This window comes from Culex pipiens, chromosome 3, assembly GCF_016801865.2.
Source record: "Culex pipiens pallens isolate TS chromosome 3, TS_CPP_V2, whole genome shotgun sequence".
Classification (NCBI taxonomy): Eukaryota; Metazoa; Arthropoda; class Insecta; order Diptera; family Culicidae; genus Culex; species Culex pipiens.
Genome location: NC_068939.1, coordinates 183,596,750 through 183,615,052, shown reverse-complemented (window position 1 = coordinate 183,615,052; position 18,303 = coordinate 183,596,750). Strand labels below are relative to the sequence as shown.

The window sequence follows — 18,303 nt, the reverse complement described above, 5'->3', positions numbered from 1 at the left end:
ATCGTGGAATGGCTGTGCTCTTTTGTGAGTGAACCGACGCGTTTAATCATAAAGCGGTTTGAGCCTCTCGCTAGACACATCGGGAAACAGCTTGCTAGCACGATGCCCCTCTTGTCGTTCATTTCCTTTGATGGGTAATACACCAAAAACGAAAAACGGCATCTCCTTTCTACAATGGAATTGTAGAAGTTTAACCCCCAAGTTAAACGATTTTCAACAATTCGCATTCGAACGGGACTGTGATGTGTTTGCGCTGAGCGAAACGTTTCTTATCGGAGATGAGACGCCAGCTTTCCGGGGGTACAACATCATCACAGAGAGCAGGGCAGGGCCAAATAGAGGTGGAGGCGTACTGATTGGCGTCAGGAAATGCCACACTTTTAGAAAGGTCACGCTCCCGAAGCTAGGAGGAATCGAAGCAGTCGCAGTACAGGCCAGCATCAGAGGACTGGACATTTGCATTGTGTCCGTCTACGTTCCTCCACAGGTGTCGTTAACTCGACAAAAGTTGTGGGGTATGCTTGAGCTGTTGCAGGCACCGCGACTGGTTCTGGGTGACTTTAATCTTCACAGCACCGAGTGGGGAAGTCACAAGACAGACCCTCAAGCATATCTGATTCATGAACTGTGCGACGACTTCCAGATGACCCTCCTAAACAGGGACAAGCAAGTTACGCGGATTGCAACACCACCAACGCCAACTTCGTCCGGTACGAAGGCGAGTGCCATCGACTTGTCGCTCTGTTCCAACAGTCTGGCAGTTCTTTGTGACTGGAACGTGCTTCAAGATCCTCGTGGCAGTGATCATTTGCCGATCGCTATTCTGGTTAGCCATGGCCCACAGCAATCGACAACGGTGGAGATGCCTTACGATCTGACGCGAAATATCGACTGGAAACAGTACGCGGAGGCAGTCTCCATTGGAGTTGAGTTGCGAGCAGGGTTGGCACCGCTTGAAGAATATGCGTTTTTGGCTAATTTGATCTATGACAGTGCGATACAAGCTCAGACGAAACCCGTCCCGGGACCGTACATCCGAACGCGCCCTCCACTTCCCTGGTGGGACAAGGAGTGTACCGATCTCTCGGCGGCCAGGTCTGTAGCTTATGTGGACTTCTGCAAGTGTGGAATCCGAGCGAACTTCCAAAAGTACAGAGCTCTTGATCGCAGGTACAGTAATACTTTGAAGCGGAAGAAGCGAATGTACTGGCGGGAGTTCGTTGAAGGACTACCAGCAGATACGTCCATGAGCACTCTGTGGCGCGTTGCGAGGGCCATGCGTAGAGGTTCCGTTCCGAACGAGAGTGTGGAAAAATCGGACAAGTGGATATTGGATTTCGCCAAGAAGGTGTGCCCGGACTCGGTGCCGACACAACCATCATTCGACGTTGTTGATGGGAGCGATTCTAATCCTCCCTTCTCGATGGTAGAGCTCTCCATAGCACTATTGACGGGCAACAACACTGCTCCTGGTCCGGACAAGATCAAGTTCAGCTTGCTGAAGAATCTTCCGGACGTCGCCAAGCAGCGTCTGTTGAATCTGTTCAACACGCTCGTGGAGCAGAACGTAATTCCACACGAATGGCGACAGGTCCGGGTGGTTGCCATTCAAAAGCCCGGTAAGCCGGCGTCCGATCACAACTCGTATCGTCCAATCAGCTTGCTGTCGTGTCTACGCAAGTTGCTGGAGAAGATGATCCTCGACCGCCTCGAACCATGGATGGAACGAGAGCACTTGCTGTCAGACACGCAGTATGGCTTCCGGAGAGGCAAGGGAACAAGCGACTGTCTAGCCTTGCTGGCCACAGGAATCGACATAGCCCGTGGTAAAAAACAGCAAATGGCTTCTGTCTTTCTAGACATCAAGGGTGCATTCGATTCAGTCTCCATCGAGGTGTTGGGAGTAAAGCTGCGGCGGAGCGGTCTCAATCCGACGATGTGCAACTTCCTCATCAACCTGTTGTCAGAAAAACACATGCACTTTGTGCAAGGTGATCTGGCAATCACCCGGATAAGTTACATGGGTTTGGCACAAGGCTCACGCCTTAGCCCATCCATGTATAACTTCTACGTCAGCGACATCGATGATTGCTTGACCGGAGACTGCACCCTTATACAGTACGCAGATGACGCAGTGGTCTCAATCGCTGCCAAGAAAGAAGTCGATCTGCTAGAACCCTTGCAAGAAACCCTGAACAACTTGGCCCATTGGGCAGTTGGAAAGGGTATTGAATTCTCTCCGGAGAAGACGGAACTGGTCGTTTTTACGGGGAAGCATGAACCGCCGCAGCTCAATCTTTCTCTCTCGGGAAAGACTATCGAGCAGTCGGACCACTTCATGTACATGGGTACCATCTTTGATCAGAAGGGAACATGGGGGAAGCACATTAACTACCTGAAGCAAAAGTGCCTGCAAAGAACTAATTTTCTGCGCAGCGTCTCTGGCAACCGGTGGGGTGCTCATCCTTCTGACCTGCTTCGACTGTACAAGACAACGATACTCTCGGTGCTGGAATATGGCAGTTTCTGCTTCCAAATAGCTGCAAAATCACGCTTGTTGGTTCTCCAGCGGATACAGTACCGAAGTCTTCGCATTGTCTTGGGATGCATGCATTCAACTCACAACATGACCCTCGAGGTCTTGGCGGGAGTGTTGCCTCTGCGAACTCGTTACTACGAACTGTCTTACCGGTTCCTGATCCGGTGTGATTACAGGAATAAACTGGTAATTGACAACTTTGAAACGTTGCTGAACCTTCACGTTGAGTCTCGGCGCATGCTTCTATATTATGACTTTATGTCATCGTGGGAGTGGAGCCCGAACACAACGGCACAGCGCACGCCTCCGTTAACCAGCAGCACCCTGATTGGCTTCGACACGTCCATGAAAGCCGATACTCGCGGTATCCCAAACCATCTTCTGCGGGGGGTTGTACCGTCGATCTTCGCATCAAAGTACAACCATGTTCCTCCAAACAACAGATTCTTCACCGATGGCTCCAAGCTTGACGGCTGTACGGGCTTCGGTGTTTATCATGAATCTTATCAGCTGTTCTTTAAGTTGAAGGACCCGAGTTCGGTTTATGTCGCAGAGTTAGCCGCGGTTTACTGCGCACTGCGAATCATCGAGACCATGCCACCTGACCACTACTTCATCTTCACCGATAGCTTTAGCTCTGTTGAGGCTATCCGGTCTCTGAAGCCGACCAGGGAGTCTACGTTTTTCCTCACGGAAATACGCAAGACTTTAAACAACCTGGCGGCTCAGTCCTTCAGCATCACGGTGGTGTGGGTCCGCGCTCATTGCTCGATTCCGGGTAATGAAAAAGCGGACTTGCTCGCCAAGAAGGGTGCTGAGAGTGGAGACATTTTTGAAAGGCCAATTAGCTTACACGAATGTTACGGTTTTCCGAGGCAGCGTGCGCTTCTGGATTGGCAAAAACAATGGGACGACGACACCAAGGGACGTTGGATGTATTCCATACGACCTAAGGTGCAAAGAAAAGCCTGGTTCAAGGGGATGGACTTGACGCGTGGATTCATCAGAACGATGTCCCGCCTTATGTCGAACCATTACTCGTCCAAGGCTCATCTTTATCGTATCAACATGAGTGATACGAACCTTTGCGACTGTGGGCAGGGTTATCAGGACATCGACCATCTCGTATGGGCGTGTCCAGATCACCATGTTCACAGAATTAAGTTAAAAGATACCCTCAGGGCCCGAGGAAGACCACCAGAAATCCCGATGCGAGACGCGTTATCTCAACTAGACCTTGATGTTCTCTATCCGATCTATCAGTTCCTCTTAGATTCCAAAATATCCATTTAGTTTTTCTTCAGTTAGTTTTCCTTCAGTTAGTATAACTCGCCTTCACACAAAGCCGTCGTTTCTGGTTTGCACCGGAAGCAAAGCAAGAACGCCCCAGCAGCTGGACACCGAGTTGCGGCTGAGGACAAAACGCAAAGGCCAGAAGAGCCAACCAAGACCCCTACACAATCCCCCTTCCCTTCCTACGCCTTGTCTTTAACATCAATCCCTTCCCTACTAACCCCGAGTAGGCCGCGGGTAATCGGCTCCCCTCCCACTAACATTTACACACAAGATCCTCTGTAATTATTAAGTCAAATGTAATTACAAAAGCCGACTCGGTCCTAACCAGGTCCCAGTACCGAAAAGGACCTAATAAAAATAATTTTATGAAAAAAAAAAAAAAAAGGGTCTGGACCGCAGCTGTCCCAAACGTGCGCAGTTCATCCAGTCGAGGCAGCAGGCGTCCAAGCCGAAGCCGCCAGCATGGAAGAAGGACAAACAGACTCCTGCAGGAGCCGTGTTTACCGCGGCGGATTTTCCTCCGCTACCTGGAGCGGTACCGGAAGATAAACATCCTCGTCCCGCAGGAAGAAGTCAAGGAAATACTGGCGCCGACGCCGGTTCAACCCCGAAGGAGCAACAAGGTGAACGGACGCTGTACAGTGAGTCGGAGCTGTGGGCCATTTACCGAGAATACAGAGTTCGCTTGAGGCAGTGCAAGACACCCGAGGAACAGATTGACGTGATCGCACACTTGCTGACACATGGCACGAGAAAATGATCATCTAATTCAGTTACGGTTTTTTTTTTATTATTTATTATTTGTTGTACTTTTGATCCTCGGTCCTAACCTGGTCACAGCACCTAAAAGAACCTAATAAAAATAAGTTATGAAGAAAAAAAAAAAATTATTAAGTAAAATGGAATTACAAAAGCCGACTCGGTCCTAACCAGGTCTCAGTACCGAAAAGGACCTAATAAAAATAATTTTATGAAAAAAAAAATCTGCTTCAAAGGAATTTCTCAGCTACCTTAAGGGCTAATCCCATGGCCTTTAGCCTGTAAAGGAGAACTAAATCTAATTCTATCTAGTCTAGGACCTAAGACCCTAATATTGGTCTATACATGCTAGAATACACATGTCGCCATTTTGATTTTTTTTGGGCTCAAATTTTGTGCTAATTTAGTGCTATTTAGTGCCCTTTAAGTTTCCATACAAATTGATTACACATGAATATTTTTTCGGGCTAAAATTAAGTGCTCATGAGGTGCTATTTAGTGCCCTATTACTGAGATTTAGTGCCCTCATAGTTTCCATACAAATCACCTTAGAAAGTTCAAGTTTTTTTAAGCAAGTTTTCATTAAAAGTTTTGCATAACATTTTGTTAGATAAATAGTGACAAAATAGCAAATTGGATGAAACGACCGAAAATTAAAAAAGTACCTCCCCGACGGGGAATCGAACCCCGGTCTCCCGCGTGACAGGCGGGGATACTGACCACTATACTATCGAGGACTTGTTCAAGGATGTTCCAAAATTCATCCTGGCTCCAGCTGGAGGTTCATCTTGAAATGAACTTCACGTCACGTCCCTGCCTGGAGTGTGTTGAATCCACTCAAGATGATTCACCCTCAGAACGAACGAGCATCGCTGGTAAACCGTCTAGCACCCCTCTTATCAAGTCCTCGATAGTATAGTGGTCAGTATCCCCGCCTGTCACGCGGGAGACCGGGGTTCGATTCCCCGTCGGGGAGGTATTTTTTTGCTCTTTGACTCACTCTCAATTTTTTTTCGCAGATTTGAACCGCTCAAGAATTCCCGTTTGACCTGGTCAGCGTTGCCCTCGTCGCTGGAACGGCTGTTCCGCGGGCAGCTGAAGCAGATTGCGCGGCGAAGCCGCGTCGCGTCGTGGACGACCCTGTTGGAACGAATTAACAAGAGGGAGTTTGAAGGCGTGGCGGACTGCCGTGAGGACGAAGCTCTCAGGGAGAGGTTTCAAGCGGAACTGAAGGCGTTCGATCGTCAACTGGTTGAGTTGAAAGGCGACCTGCGGTCGCTACGCGAGCTGTTGGTTCAGTTTGAGGGATTGCGGGAGGCGCGACTCGACCTGGAACTGCACAAACTGTTGGTGACCTACTGGCGCGAGTACAAGAACCAGTTGAACGATGCGCTCGAGACGGTGGGCAACGAGCTGGAGGTCTGTGACCGTTACGCCGTGTCCGACGAGCTGGACCACCTGGAGCGGGAGTCGCTGCAGGTGCACCACCAGCTGCTGACCGTGAACGATCGTCTGCAGGGGTTGGACCGACACTATCGGGAGCTTCGAGTTGAAGCTAAGGAGAGATTGCGGGGGATGAAGCCGGGCAAGTCGATTTTCAAGCAAGGGACGCTGCAGAAGCTGTACGAATCGAAGCGGAAGTTGTACGCGCCGGACATTCAGCCGCCGTACAGCGAATCCGAGCTGCAGCGGTTCAAGCTGAAGCTGGAGTTGCTGCGCGATCGGGAACGGCTGGCGAGCGAGTTCCGGACGAGCCACATCACGAACCTGATGATGCCGTGCGTGGAGAAGCTGGGCGTTTGGAAGTTGCGGTTGGTGACGCAGCTGCTCGGTGCCGTTCCGGGCTTGTTGAAGCAGCCGGGAGGACGTTTGCGGCTGGAGTTTGAGTACGATCGGCGTGAATGTTTGCCGGTTGAGGAAGGAACGCCGGATATGGTGAGTGATTTGAGCTTTTTTTATTTCGATCGGATTTTGACAAGTTTTTATTTTGTTCTGAACTCATTATGAGCTAAAATCTTACATGCTACGAGGTTGGGAATTGACTAAGTCTACAGTTCGTCCTTCTCGTCCAAGTCGACGTCGGACAGATCGATGTCTTCCTCCTCGGGCAGCTGGCCGTCCTTGCCGTCCCAGGCTTCGATCGTGTGGATCTTGGGCAGTTCGGCGCCCTTGATCGGTGCGGTGTGACCCCGGCCGTACGACAGATCCCGCAGGAACTCGTTGATGCCTTCCTCGGAGAACGATCCACGCAGCAGTGAGTACTTCATCTTCTTCACGTTGACGACGGCCATCGCCGGGTAGCCGAAGCCTCCGATGTCCAGCGTGGCCTCGATCTCCGGCTGAGCGCCGCCCTCGGTCCACAGCCAGCCCCACAGCTTCTTCTTGTACTTTTCACCCATCTTGGCGAGGGTCGCGAGGAACTTGTTACGGCAAGCGGCGTCGCAGTCCAGAATGTGCGGCAGAACCGAAATCACGCAAAGTGGCTTCTCCTGGCAGATCTTCTTGGTGACCTCTTCCGAAGTCAGCTGGACGATCTCCGGCGCGGGGATGTTTTCGCTGAACTTCTCCAGCGCCCAGTTGACAATGTCGGCCGAGGTGCGTCCGCCGTCGTAATCCTGGGCCGTGTCGCGATCCTTCGGACCTCCCGGGAAGAACTTGATCGTCGGATAGCCCTGGATTCCAAACTGTTGAGCCTTAATCGTGTGAACCGTCGAGTCCAGCGCACCCAGCTTGACCTTGCCCTTCAGCTCCGAAGCGGCCTTGGCCCAGTGCGGTGCCAGGTTCTTGCAGTGACCGCACCACGGCGCGTAGAACTCCACCAGCCAGATGTCCTCGCTGTTCAGCACCAGTTTGTCAAAGTTGGCATCGGTCAGCTCGACGACGTCCTTCGAGTCGGAACTTCCACCGTCCGAACCACCACCACCCCCACCCCCCAAAATGCTCTTGACCTTCTTCTTTACCTCAGCCAGCGCCGACTCCGCAATCTCCTTGGCCGCCCGCTGCCCGTTATAATCCACCGGCGAGCGCTTGTTCCCCCCGAAGATCTTGATCGTCGGGAACCCCCGCACCCCATACTGCCCACAAACGCTCTTCTGCTCGTCACAGTTCACTCCCCCCACCTTCACCACCCCCTTCAGCGCCGAGGCCGCCTTCTTGTACTCCGGCGCCAGTTGCTGGCAGTGGCCGCACCACGGGGCGTAAAACTCCACCACCCACACCTCGTCGCTCTTCACCACCAACCGCTCAAAGTTGCCGTCCGTTAGCTCCACCACGTTGTCCGAGGGCGAGTACATGGCCCAGCCGGAACCGGCCAGGGTGGCCACCGCCAACAGTGCCGAAACGCACCACGTCTTCATTTTTTGCTCTAATCAGTCTTCTGGAGTGTGTGTGTGCGTTTTGCCGAAAGGAAGTACCTGTTTTCGCGCCGGTCAACCGGTTTTCACTGTGTGGGGAAGACAAGACAGTTCCCGTTAGCTGTTAAAACTCGAAATGTTCCGTCGGATTCGCTTACCTCTTGCTTGCTGGACGAAGATTCCGGGCCCTTTTCTTGAAGATTTCTGAGGAAAGACGCGCCTACTGAGGTCCACGTCCGTTCGCTGTCAAAACTGACCTGGTAGAACGGGATTGGTTCGGCGGTGGTGGTTGTGAAATGGGGTGAATTTTTGTGCGTTGACAGACGGCGTTGCACACCCCGTAAAAAAATTGACAGTTCTCGACCTGACGAAACGCTCTACAAAATCGGGTAATCAAAAACAACCAACCAGTTAGCCTATTTAATCGGGATTCGTCAGGGGTAAGATTTTTCTTTTATTCACAGACTAAATCGGTAAAAATCGGTTGTTTTTATAACCGATTCTGTCAGATTTCTTCGGCCGATTTCGACAACCAATTTTCCACCGGACGCTTATTACACAAGATGCCACAGAAGTCCGTTGCCCGGTCGGTCGATTCGTTGGCCAACGAGTCGGCCGAAACCACCCGACTAAGTTAGGCGAAATGTCGGATTTATTTTTACGGGGCAGACGCGACGTGAACGTTTGTGTTTGTGTGTGTGAGAATCTATTTTTAGAATGCGGGTTCATCTGCATTATCGCGTGAACACTGCGCTGGGAGCATAACAAATGCAGTTTGGTTAGGGTGGTCGTCTTGTTGCTTTTCAAATTAATCTTCAGATTCGAAAAAATATCTCTTTTCATCCACAGAACGTGTTCAGCTTGAAAAACACGGTTGGCCTCGGGATCAAGTTCGTCGGTGAGGACGATCAAGGCCGCGGACGCCACCCCCTGCTGGACGAACCTGCCCTGCTGCATCTGCTGTTTTTCGCATGCTTTCTATCGGTGCAGGGCTGCAAGCTGTTGATCCTGGAGGACTGCTTTACGGTAAGAATTCTATCTTTTGATATAATTTACCTACTTGGTGATAATTGCACTCGATTAAGATCAAAATTTGTAATATGTAAAAATCTATAGTTTTTTTTAATAGGTCCTATAAACATATGAAAGGCAATAGCTTATAGAACCTTTGAAAAAAAAAACTCTAGAAAATAACTTTTCTGGCGAAAAAATACGGCAAAAATTCATTGAAAATGTAAAAAAATACAATACAGTTTATAGTGTCCACTAAATTTTCCTTTCTTTGCAAGAACTGTCTTTTTTTTGAAAATTTCAAGAATCTTTTAAAGAATTTAATAAAAGATTGATATTTAAGTATTTTAAAGTTCGGAAAAGTATTTAAAACTTTACTACGTTAGCGAAAAAATCAGCGATAGTTTTTTTCTAAATTTAATGCAAAGTCACATAAATTACAAATTTGCTAGATTTATATTTTCTAAAATTTTCTCTTCATTTAATTTTATTCCGGAAAAAGCCTAAAAAATCAAACATGTGTTTTTTATTTAAAGTCAATTAGAAAAATTAGCATGCCTATTTTAAAATTTTCGATATGAATAAACAAAAGATTAAAAAAGCAATTTTAAAAAGATCAAAAATCTTAAGAATTTTAGAAGAAACTTTTTTAATTTAATAAATTTTTAAGGTTTATAATGCCAAAATTTTTTAAAAATTAAAACAAAATTAAAATACTAGAAGATACTTTTTAAAATTAAAAACATAATAAATAACAAGGATGTTATTATTTTAATTTCAAAAATTTAACTGTTTAAAAAAAAACATTTTTTGCAATTCCGTCGTGAAACTACTTACTTTTCTTGTCATTCTTGATCGACGAAATAGCCTACTTTTCTGTACCAAAAATAACAGAATCGAATAGCAACACTTTTCAAAATAAATGCTGAAAAGTTCTACTTTTCAGCACTGAAATGGGTGCTGAAAAGTTGAACTTTTCAGCACTTGTTTTGAAAAGTAACACTTTTCAAAATTTTTTTTAATTTAAACGAATCATTGACAATATACATGAAAATTTGACTTAAAATTTCACTCAATGGGTATTTTTCGGAATTGCAAAAAATGTTGTATGGAACTCGTTGCAAAACTTGATGTTTTCAGCACTCGTCGTATTTATCTAACTCGGTGAACCTCGTTGGATAAATGTACGACTCGTGCTGAAAAAATCCGCTTTTTGCAACTTGTTGCATAAACTACTACTTTCAGAGATTTAAATTTCAATATATTTTTTTTAAATCAATAATAAAAAAATAAAATCTTGAAAAAATTTAAAAGTTCGGGAAATTTTATTTTTTTGTTGTTGAGATTTTTAGGTTTACGTTTCACAAATTTCAAAAATAAAATCCAATAAATTTCAAAGATTTTGAATTTTCAAAGAAAATGCTTTAAAAGATCTTTTATCACTTAAAATAATAAAAAAATTGCATAATTTTCTTTTTAAATGAAATTTCCTGAAAATCGTTTTTTGAGTTCAAAACATGCTAATTTCAACTATTAAAAAAAATATTTTCGTAAAAAAATCTTTTTTTTTTAACATTACAGTTTTTTGAAGATTTTTAGGTTGACAAAATGTCAAAACATTAAATAATGTAAAAAAAATTGAAAACAACAAAAAATAAAATTTTTAAAAATTTAAACATTTTTACAAATTTAAAAAAATAACATTTTAAACTTGAAATAAAAAAAAAATATAACAATTAATAAAATTCATAAAGGAAAAATAAAAAAAACAGATATTTTTTAATCCGTAATAAGGCCGTTGCAAATATTTTGCAAAGTTTATGTCGCCTCCCCTTCAAAATTGGTTCGAAAAATTAGGGAACCAAAAAAAAAATCATAAAACTGGAAAATTTTAATGGAAATAGAAGTCTAATCAACTCAAAACAATCTGAAATGCCTTTTTCTGCATTGATAATCATATTTAGCTTGTTTGGGCAAGTTTAAAGATATTTTGAACTTTTATGAAATTACAATGTTCAGCACTGCAAAAACTTTTTTTTTTTCCCGCAAAAATAAAATTTTCGTCAACACTTAGAAATTTTGGAAAATTATGATTGCAAAACAACTGGACAGGTGTATAATGCATTTTTAAACATTTTTTTTCGATTTTGTTTTATTGAAAATCGCTAAGTTTTTTTTAAATTTTTAAAGTATTATATATTTTTGATTATTTGTCTGTTTTTTTCTTTTATTTTTGTCTTTTTATTTTTTTTTTTTGATCTTTTTTTCTTCTTAATTTTGGCATTTAAAAAAAATAACTAAAAAAATGTGACTTAAAAAATAAAATAAATATTTCTTATAAATTTGGATCTTTTTGAAAATTTTGATTTTTTTTCAATATTGAGAGATTTTAAGAGCTCATCTCTTAAAATCTCTAAATATTAAAAAAAAATCAAAATTTTCAAAGAGATTCAAATTTATGAGAAATATTTATTTGCTATATTTGCTTTTTTTTAATTGGTGATTTAAAAAAAAATGTTTGTTCCTGTAATTTTATAATTTTCTGTTGTTTTTATAAAAAAAAATTACATGTTTTGGTATTTTATAAACTTGATAGTTTAATAAAAATTCCAAGATTGTTAATATTTTTAAGATCTTTGAAATTTCAAGAACATGGATTTTTTTTTTAAATTGAATTTTGAGATTATAAGAATTTTAGAAAATATTTGTCAATCCCTTGAAATTTTAGCGTTTTAAATTTGTTGGAGTCTCCGTTTTGCCTTCCTCACCTTACTGAGGAAAGGCTATAAAATCACTCAGAAAATGAACTTCTTAATTCGACCTTGTAGACCAACTTCACGTATACCTATCGACTCAGAATCATGTTCTGAGCAAATGTCTGTGTGTGTGTGTGTGTGTGTGTAGGGATGTGGGTCTGTGCACCAAAAAATATGCACTCGATTATCTCAGCACTGGCTTAACCGATTTGGACCGTTTTGGTCTCATTCGATTTGTCTTGGGGTCCCATAAGTCCCTATTGAAAATTATGAAGTTTAGTAAAGTACTTCAAAAGTTATGCTAAAAAAACGATTTTGGCGTATGTCCGGAAGATTGTAAAAAGGGTGGTTTTTGCAGGAAACCCTATCATGTTATACATTTTCAGAAAGGTATTAAAAAGACCTTTCCAATGTGCCCAAAACATTGAAGATCTGACAACCCTATCAAAAGTTATTAGCACTTAAGTGTTATTTATACACTTTTTGGAGGCCGGATCTCAGATATTTCAATGATAATGATGTCCGGGTCCATCATGCAACCCATCGTTAGTTAGATAATCGAAAGACCTTTCAAATGAGCCTAAAACATCAAGGATCTGACAACCCTATCAAAAGTTATTGGCACTTAAGTGTTATTTATACACTTTTTGGAGGCCGGATCTCAGATATTTTAGTAAAAATGATGTCCGGGTCCATCATGCGACCTGTCGTTAGTTAGATAATCAAAAGACCTTTCAAATGAGCCTAAAACATCAAGGATCTGACAACCCTATCAAAAGTTATTAGCACTTAACTGTTATTCATACACTTCTTGGAGGCCGGATCTCAGATATTTCAGTAAAAATGGTGTCCGGGTCCATAATGTGACCTGTCGTTAGTTAAATAATCGAAAGACCTTTCAAATGAGTCTAAAACATCAAGGATCTGACAACCCTATCAAAAGTTATTGGCACTTAAGTGTTATTTATACACTTTTTGGAGGCCGGATCTCAGATATTTCAGTAAAAATGATGTCCGGGACCATCATGCGACCCATCGTTAGTTAGATAATCAAAAGACCTTTCAAATGAGCCTAAAACATCAAGGATCTGACAACCCTATCAAAAGTTATTGGCACTTAAGTGTTATTTATACACTTTTTGGAGGCCGGATCTCAGATATTTTAGTAAACATGATGTCCGGGTCCATCATGCGACCTGTCTTTAGTTAGATAATCGAAAGACCTTTCAAATGAGCCTAAAACATCAAGGATCTGACAACCCTATCTAAAGTTATTGGCACTTAAGTGTTATTTATACACTCTTTGGAGGCCGGATCTCAGATATTTTATTAAAAATGATGTCCGGGTCCATCATGCGACCTGTCTTTAGTTAGATAATCAAAAGACCTTTCAAATGAGCCTAAAACATCAAGGATCTGACAACCCTATCAAAAGTTATTAGCACTTAACTGTTATTCATACACTTCTTGGAGGCCGGATCTCAGATATTTCAGTAAAAATGGTGTCCGGGTCCATAATGTGACCTGTCGTTAGTTAAATAATCGAAAGACCTTTCAAATGAGTCTAAAACATCAAGGATCTGACAACCCTATCAAAAGTTATTGGCACTTAAGTGTTATTTATACACTTTTTGGAGGCCGGATCTCAGATATTTCAGTAAAAATGATGTCCGGGTCCATCATGCGACCCATCGTTAGTTAGATAATCAAAAGACCTTTCAAATGAGCCTAAAACATCAAGGATCTGACAACCCTATCAAAAGTTATTGGCACTTAAGTGTTATTTATACACTTTTTGGAGGCCGGATCTCAGATATTTTAGTAAACATGATGTCCGGGTCCATCATGCGACCTGTCTTTAGTTAGATAATCGAAAGACCTTTCAAATGAGCCTAAAACATCAAGGATCTGACAACCCTATCAAAAGTTATTGGCACTTAAGTGTTATTTATACACTTTTTGGAGGCCGGATCTCAGATATTGTGATAAAAATATTGTCTGAATCTTCCATGCGAACTATCGTTGGATAAGTTTTTTTTTGCCGATGAGCCAGAAAAATTAATGGTCTACGAACGCTATCAAAAGAAATTAGTAATAAAGTTGATTTGTTAAACATGTTAAGGGAATGTTGCTATTTTTACTGAATGTATTGACTTCATGAATGTGAGGAAGGCACCAACCACCTAAAGGTGGATTAAGTAACGTTTTTTTTTTTAAATTTTGAGGGACTTCGGTAATTATTGAAAACTTTTTTATGCCTGCAATTTTTTATGATCGGTTTGAATCCGAGATTTCCTCGATCCTCAGTCGTTTTTTGTCGATCGCAGATCAAGAAATTATGATCGAATTATCTCAACCTTATATCCACAAATCATATCTAGTTTTTTTTTTGATTGGGTATGTCCTATAAAAATATGAAACACAATAGCTTATAGGACCTTAAAAAACTCTAGGTATGACCGTGAGTTGAGAAATTCCGATTGAAACATTACGATTGAGTGCAAATAATCAGCGCGGCAATTTCACAGAAAATTTAAAATGGAAATTTGTTTTCAGGACCTTCCCGACGAGGAAAAGCTCGAATTCCTCAACCTGCTGGCGACGATCGCGAAAAACACGCAGATTTTCATCGGCGAAACTTCGAATGAGTAAGAACGCCACAACTTAAGGAGAAAGGAATATTTTGTATTTCTTGCATATCATATAAGCTTAAATCTAATAAAAGATACAGTTTGATCAGTTTAATCCCGTTTATTTTTCGACAGCGACGGCTTCTCAAACACCTGCTTCATCCCGCCGGCGCGTTCCGTGTTGAAGTTGGTATTACTGGTGCTTTCGGTGGCCCACGGCGAATCGAACCGGGTCGTGTCCTGATCGACCAGATGCGTGTACTTGGTGCGACCGCAGCGGCCAAAGTTCTTAACCTGCATGACCTTGGGTAGGATGGTCTTGTCGAAGTGGTCCTCGAGAGTAGGAGCTGAGAAGTCCTGCTTATAGACCGTGTCCTCGTTGTCCAGGTAGAACGCTCCGCGGTGGTAGTACTTTTGCAGGAACTTGTACTTGCCCTTGACCGTCTTGTTGGTGATCTGCTTCGGGTTGAGGCGCAACTCCTGGCGGCGTTCCTCCTCCGTCATGTTGCGCAGTCGGTCGATTTCGATCTTTTCCTTTTCCAGCGCTTCCTTCTCCTCGCGATCTCGCTTGATGCGCTTCAACTCGCGCAGCTTCCAAGCTTCGTACTCCACTTCATCGTTCTCGTCGTCCGTGTTAACGTCGTTCAGGTTGGGCTCGTTGTCCGTTTTGATCTTTTCCATGTCCTTTTTGATGGTGTCCTCGACCAGCTTCAGCGTCTGCCGACGACGCTCCTTGGCCGCCTTCTTCGCCTCGTACTCGAGCTGCTTCTGCTTGTTGGCCTCGCGTTCCTTCTCGATAACCGTGGTGCGATCTTTCTTGCGCACAAACAGCGGCTTCAGCCGTGGTTCGTTCTCTTCCTCGCTCTCGGTTTCCTCGTACTCGGAACTCTCCTCCTCCGACGTTTCCGAGTGACCTTCCTCCTCCTTTTGCAGCACCTCCTCCTCCCGCTTCTGCATCATCATCTTAATCTTCAGAAACTGTCTGCGCCGTTCAATCTCCGTATCGCTCAGCTCCGCCTCCGACTCCCCGGACTCGGACCCAACCGAAATCCGCCGATTCCGCAGCACACTCTCCCTAGCCTCCTCAACCTGCTGCTCCTCCTCGTCATCCGACTCCTCCGGCCGCTGCCGATGTCTCAAATGCTGCCGCGAATCTTCCCCCTCCTCCTGCTGTTGCTCTCCCTCTCCTTCCTCCTCCTCCGACTGGACCAGCTCCGGCTCGTGAATCACGCGGTGCCGTTCGCGACGCTCGCGCTCAATCTCCTCGGCTTCGGCGGCACGGACCGCCTGCAGGCGACGCAACCGCGGATCGTCCACGGCCTCGGCCGCTGCCTCCTCCTCGGATTCCTCGTGACGGCGCCGTGCCTCGCGGTGCAGTTGCTCTTCCGCCGCGGCAGCCGCTGTCCGCCGGTTGTCGATGAAGTCATCCTCGTCCGTTTCCTCGTCACTGCTGGCGTACTGGGCGTACTCGGGTCGCTTGCCGGACACGTAACGGTGGACCTTTACCTTTTGCATGGACAGCTCACCTGGGAGGGAAGAGATTGCGAGTTAGGGAACGAACAAAGAGGGAAATGTTGAATTTAATGTACCTTTTGTGTTTCGGACGGGGACGGCCCCGGCCGTACTCTGGATGCCGTACAGCGTCGATTGGGAGTTCATGTTTGGTCAAATTAGCACGATTTTGGTAAAATTTAAGTAAAATATCATAAAATATTTTCAATCGATTGAGCTTTTTCAATTTCGTTCACAACAATAACAAACTTTGACAGTTTCAAGAAGGGAAAGGTGTCAACCCAATTTTATGTACACGCTCAAATCAAAATGACTCATTTTTGAGTAAGTTTTTCTCAGATTTCAAAAGAGGTAACTTTTTGTGTGTTGAGTTTTTACTCGTTTCTGTAAACAAACATTCTATCCTGCTCGTTCTAAATTTAAAATTCTAAAATTTGAAAATTCTAAGATTTCTAAATACTTAAAATTCTAAAATTCCAAAATTTTAAAAACGCAAAAAACGGGTTTTGACCCCCTCTCGTAACAAAATTTTCATACAAATTTTAAAGAAATGCATGGAGCGTAAACCGGTCTCCGACCCCCTCCCCCTAAACTGCGTTACGTAATAAAAGAACGCTCTTAAATCAAATTCTCATTTTTGAGTTAAAAATTCATTCTTAATTTAAAATTTTAAAATTCATAAATTCTAAAATTTTAAAATTCATAAATTCTAAAATTTTAAAATTCATAAATTCTAACATTTTAAAATTCTTAAAATTCTTAAAATTCTTAAAATTCTTAAAAATTTTAAAATTCTTAAAATTCTTAAAATTCTTAAAATTTTTAAAATTCTTAAAATTCTTAAAATTCTTAAAATTCTTAAAATTCCTCAAATTCTTAATATGCTTAAAATTCTTAAAATTCTTAAAATTCTTAAAATTCTTAAAATTCTTAAAATTCTTAAAATTCTTAAAATTCTTAAAATTCTTAAAATTCTTAAAATTCTTAAAATTCTTAAAATTCTTAAAATTCTTAAAATTCTTAAAATTCTTAAAATTCTTAAAATTCTTAAAATTCTTAAAATTCTTAAAATTCTTAAAATTCTTAAAATTCTTAAAATTCTTAAAATTCTTAAAATTCTTAAAATTCTTAAAATTTTTAAAATTCTTAAAATTCTTAAAATTCTTAAAATTTTTAAAATTCTTAAAATTCTTAAAATTCTTAAAATTCTTAAAATTCTTAAAATTCTTAAAATTCTTAAAATTCTTAAAATTCTTAAAATTCTTAAAATTCTTAAAATTCATAAAATTCTTAAAATTCTTAAAATTCTTAAAATTCTTAAAATTCTTAAAATTCTTAAAATTCTTAAAATTCTTAAAATTCTTAAAATTCTTAAAATTTTTAAAATTCTTAAAATTCTTAAAATTCTTAAAATTCTTAAAATTCTTAAAATTCTTAAAATTCTTAAAATTCTTAAATTCTTAAAATTCTTAAAATCTTAAAATTCTTAAAATTCTTAAAATTCTTAAAATTCTTAAAATTCTTAAAATTCTTAAAACTCTTAAAATTCTTAAAATTCTTAAAATTCTTAAAGTTCTTAAAATTCTTAAAATTCTTAAAATTCTCGATTAAATTTTCAAAAGGTCCTATCTGCATAGGAAACCCATGAGGGATAGGTTGTTTTGAAAATTTACTCTAGAATTCTTAAAATTCTTAAAATTCTTAAAATTCTTAAAATTCTTAAAATTCTTAAAATTCTTAAAATTCTTAAAATTCTTAAAATTCTTAAAATTCTTAAAATTCTTAAAATTCTTAAAATTCTTAAAATCTTTAAAATTCTTAAAATTCTTAAAATTTTTAAAATTCTTAAAATTCTTAAAATTCTTAAAATTTTTAAAATTCTTAAAATTCTTAAAATTCTTAAAATTCTTAAAATTCTTAAAATTCTTAAAATTCTTAAAATTCTTAAAATTCTTAAAATTCTTAAAATTCTTAAAATTCTTAAAATTCTTAAAATTCTTAAAATTCTTAAAATTTTTAAAATTCTTAAAATTCTTAAAATTCTTAAAATTTTAAAAAATTCTTAAAATTCTTAAAAATCTTAAAATTCTTAAAATTCTTAAAATTCTTAAAAATTTTAAAATTCTTAAAATTCTTAAAATTCTTAAAATTTTTAAAATTCTTAAAATTCTTAAAATTCTTAAAATTCCTCAAATTCTTAATATGCTTAAAATTCTTAAAATTCTTAAAATTCTTAAAATTCTTAAAATTCTTAAAATTCTTAAAATTCTTAAAATTCTTAAAATTCTTAAAATTCTTAAAATTCTTAAAATTCTTAAAATTCTTAAAATTCTTAAAATTCTTAAAACTCTTAAAATTCTTATAATTCTTAAAATTCTTAAAATTCTTAAAATTTTTAAAATTCTTTAAATTCCTAACATAAAAAAAAATGCAAACTTAAAGTCAAA

General features: G+C 40.8%; 3 protein-coding genes and 2 non-coding genes across 5 annotated transcripts in view; 2 read left to right on the top strand and 3 right to left on the bottom strand.

Moving 5' to 3' along the window:
• The window catches only part of LOC120425778 (uncharacterized), a 24,350-nt gene extending 9,897 nt beyond the window's left edge, over positions 1 to 14,453 (top strand). The window contains exons 3-5 of the mRNA XM_052709571.1: positions 5,614 to 6,529; positions 8,797 to 8,973; positions 14,271 to 14,453. Coding sequence (XP_052565531.1) covers positions 5,614 to 6,529; positions 8,797 to 8,973; positions 14,271 to 14,366 — 1,189 coding nt within the window. The 3' untranslated portion in view covers positions 14,367 to 14,453. The remainder of the gene's footprint in view (positions 1 to 5,613; positions 6,530 to 8,796; positions 8,974 to 14,270) is intronic.
• Trnad-guc (transfer RNA aspartic acid (anticodon GUC)) lies at positions 5,260 to 5,331 on the bottom strand. Its single transcript has one exon. It is a non-coding gene; the product is annotated as a tRNA-Asp (tRNA).
• Positions 5,499 to 5,570, top strand: Trnad-guc (transfer RNA aspartic acid (anticodon GUC)). The gene has a single exon. It is a non-coding gene; the product is annotated as a tRNA-Asp (tRNA).
• LOC120425772 (protein disulfide-isomerase A6 homolog) lies at positions 6,642 to 8,255 on the bottom strand. The gene is made up of 2 exons (XM_039590382.2): positions 8,106 to 8,255; positions 6,642 to 8,036 (listed from the first exon to the last, which is right to left on the bottom strand). Exon 2 carries the CDS (start codon positions 7,948 to 7,950, stop codon positions 6,643 to 6,645), a length of 1,308 nt encoding a protein of 435 aa, XP_039446316.1. The 5' UTR covers positions 7,951 to 8,036; positions 8,106 to 8,255; the 3' UTR covers position 6,642.
• On the bottom strand, positions 14,427 to 16,091 carry LOC120425779 (microfibrillar-associated protein 1). The gene is made up of 2 exons (XM_039590392.2): positions 15,934 to 16,091; positions 14,427 to 15,870 (listed from the first exon to the last, which is right to left on the bottom strand). The coding sequence occupies exons 1-2, from the start codon at positions 16,001 to 16,003 to the stop codon at positions 14,456 to 14,458; spliced, it is 1,485 nt and encodes a 494-aa protein (XP_039446326.1). The 5' UTR covers positions 16,004 to 16,091; the 3' UTR covers positions 14,427 to 14,455.
• Positions 16,092 to 18,303: the final 2,212 nt, after the last annotated feature.

Coding starts and splice junctions, on each gene's coding strand:
- LOC120425772 (XM_039590382.2), bottom strand. CDS start 7,950: ATGAAGACGTGGTGCGTTTCGGCACTGTTGGCGGTGGCCACCCTGGCC.
- LOC120425779 (XM_039590392.2), bottom strand. CDS start 16,003: ATGAACTCCCAATCGACGCTGTACGGCATCCAGAGTACGGCCGGGGCC. Junction 15,871..15,933: donor CCCCGTCCGAAACACAAAAG/GTACATTAAATT, acceptor CTTCCCTCCCAG/GTGAGCTGTCCATGCAAAAG.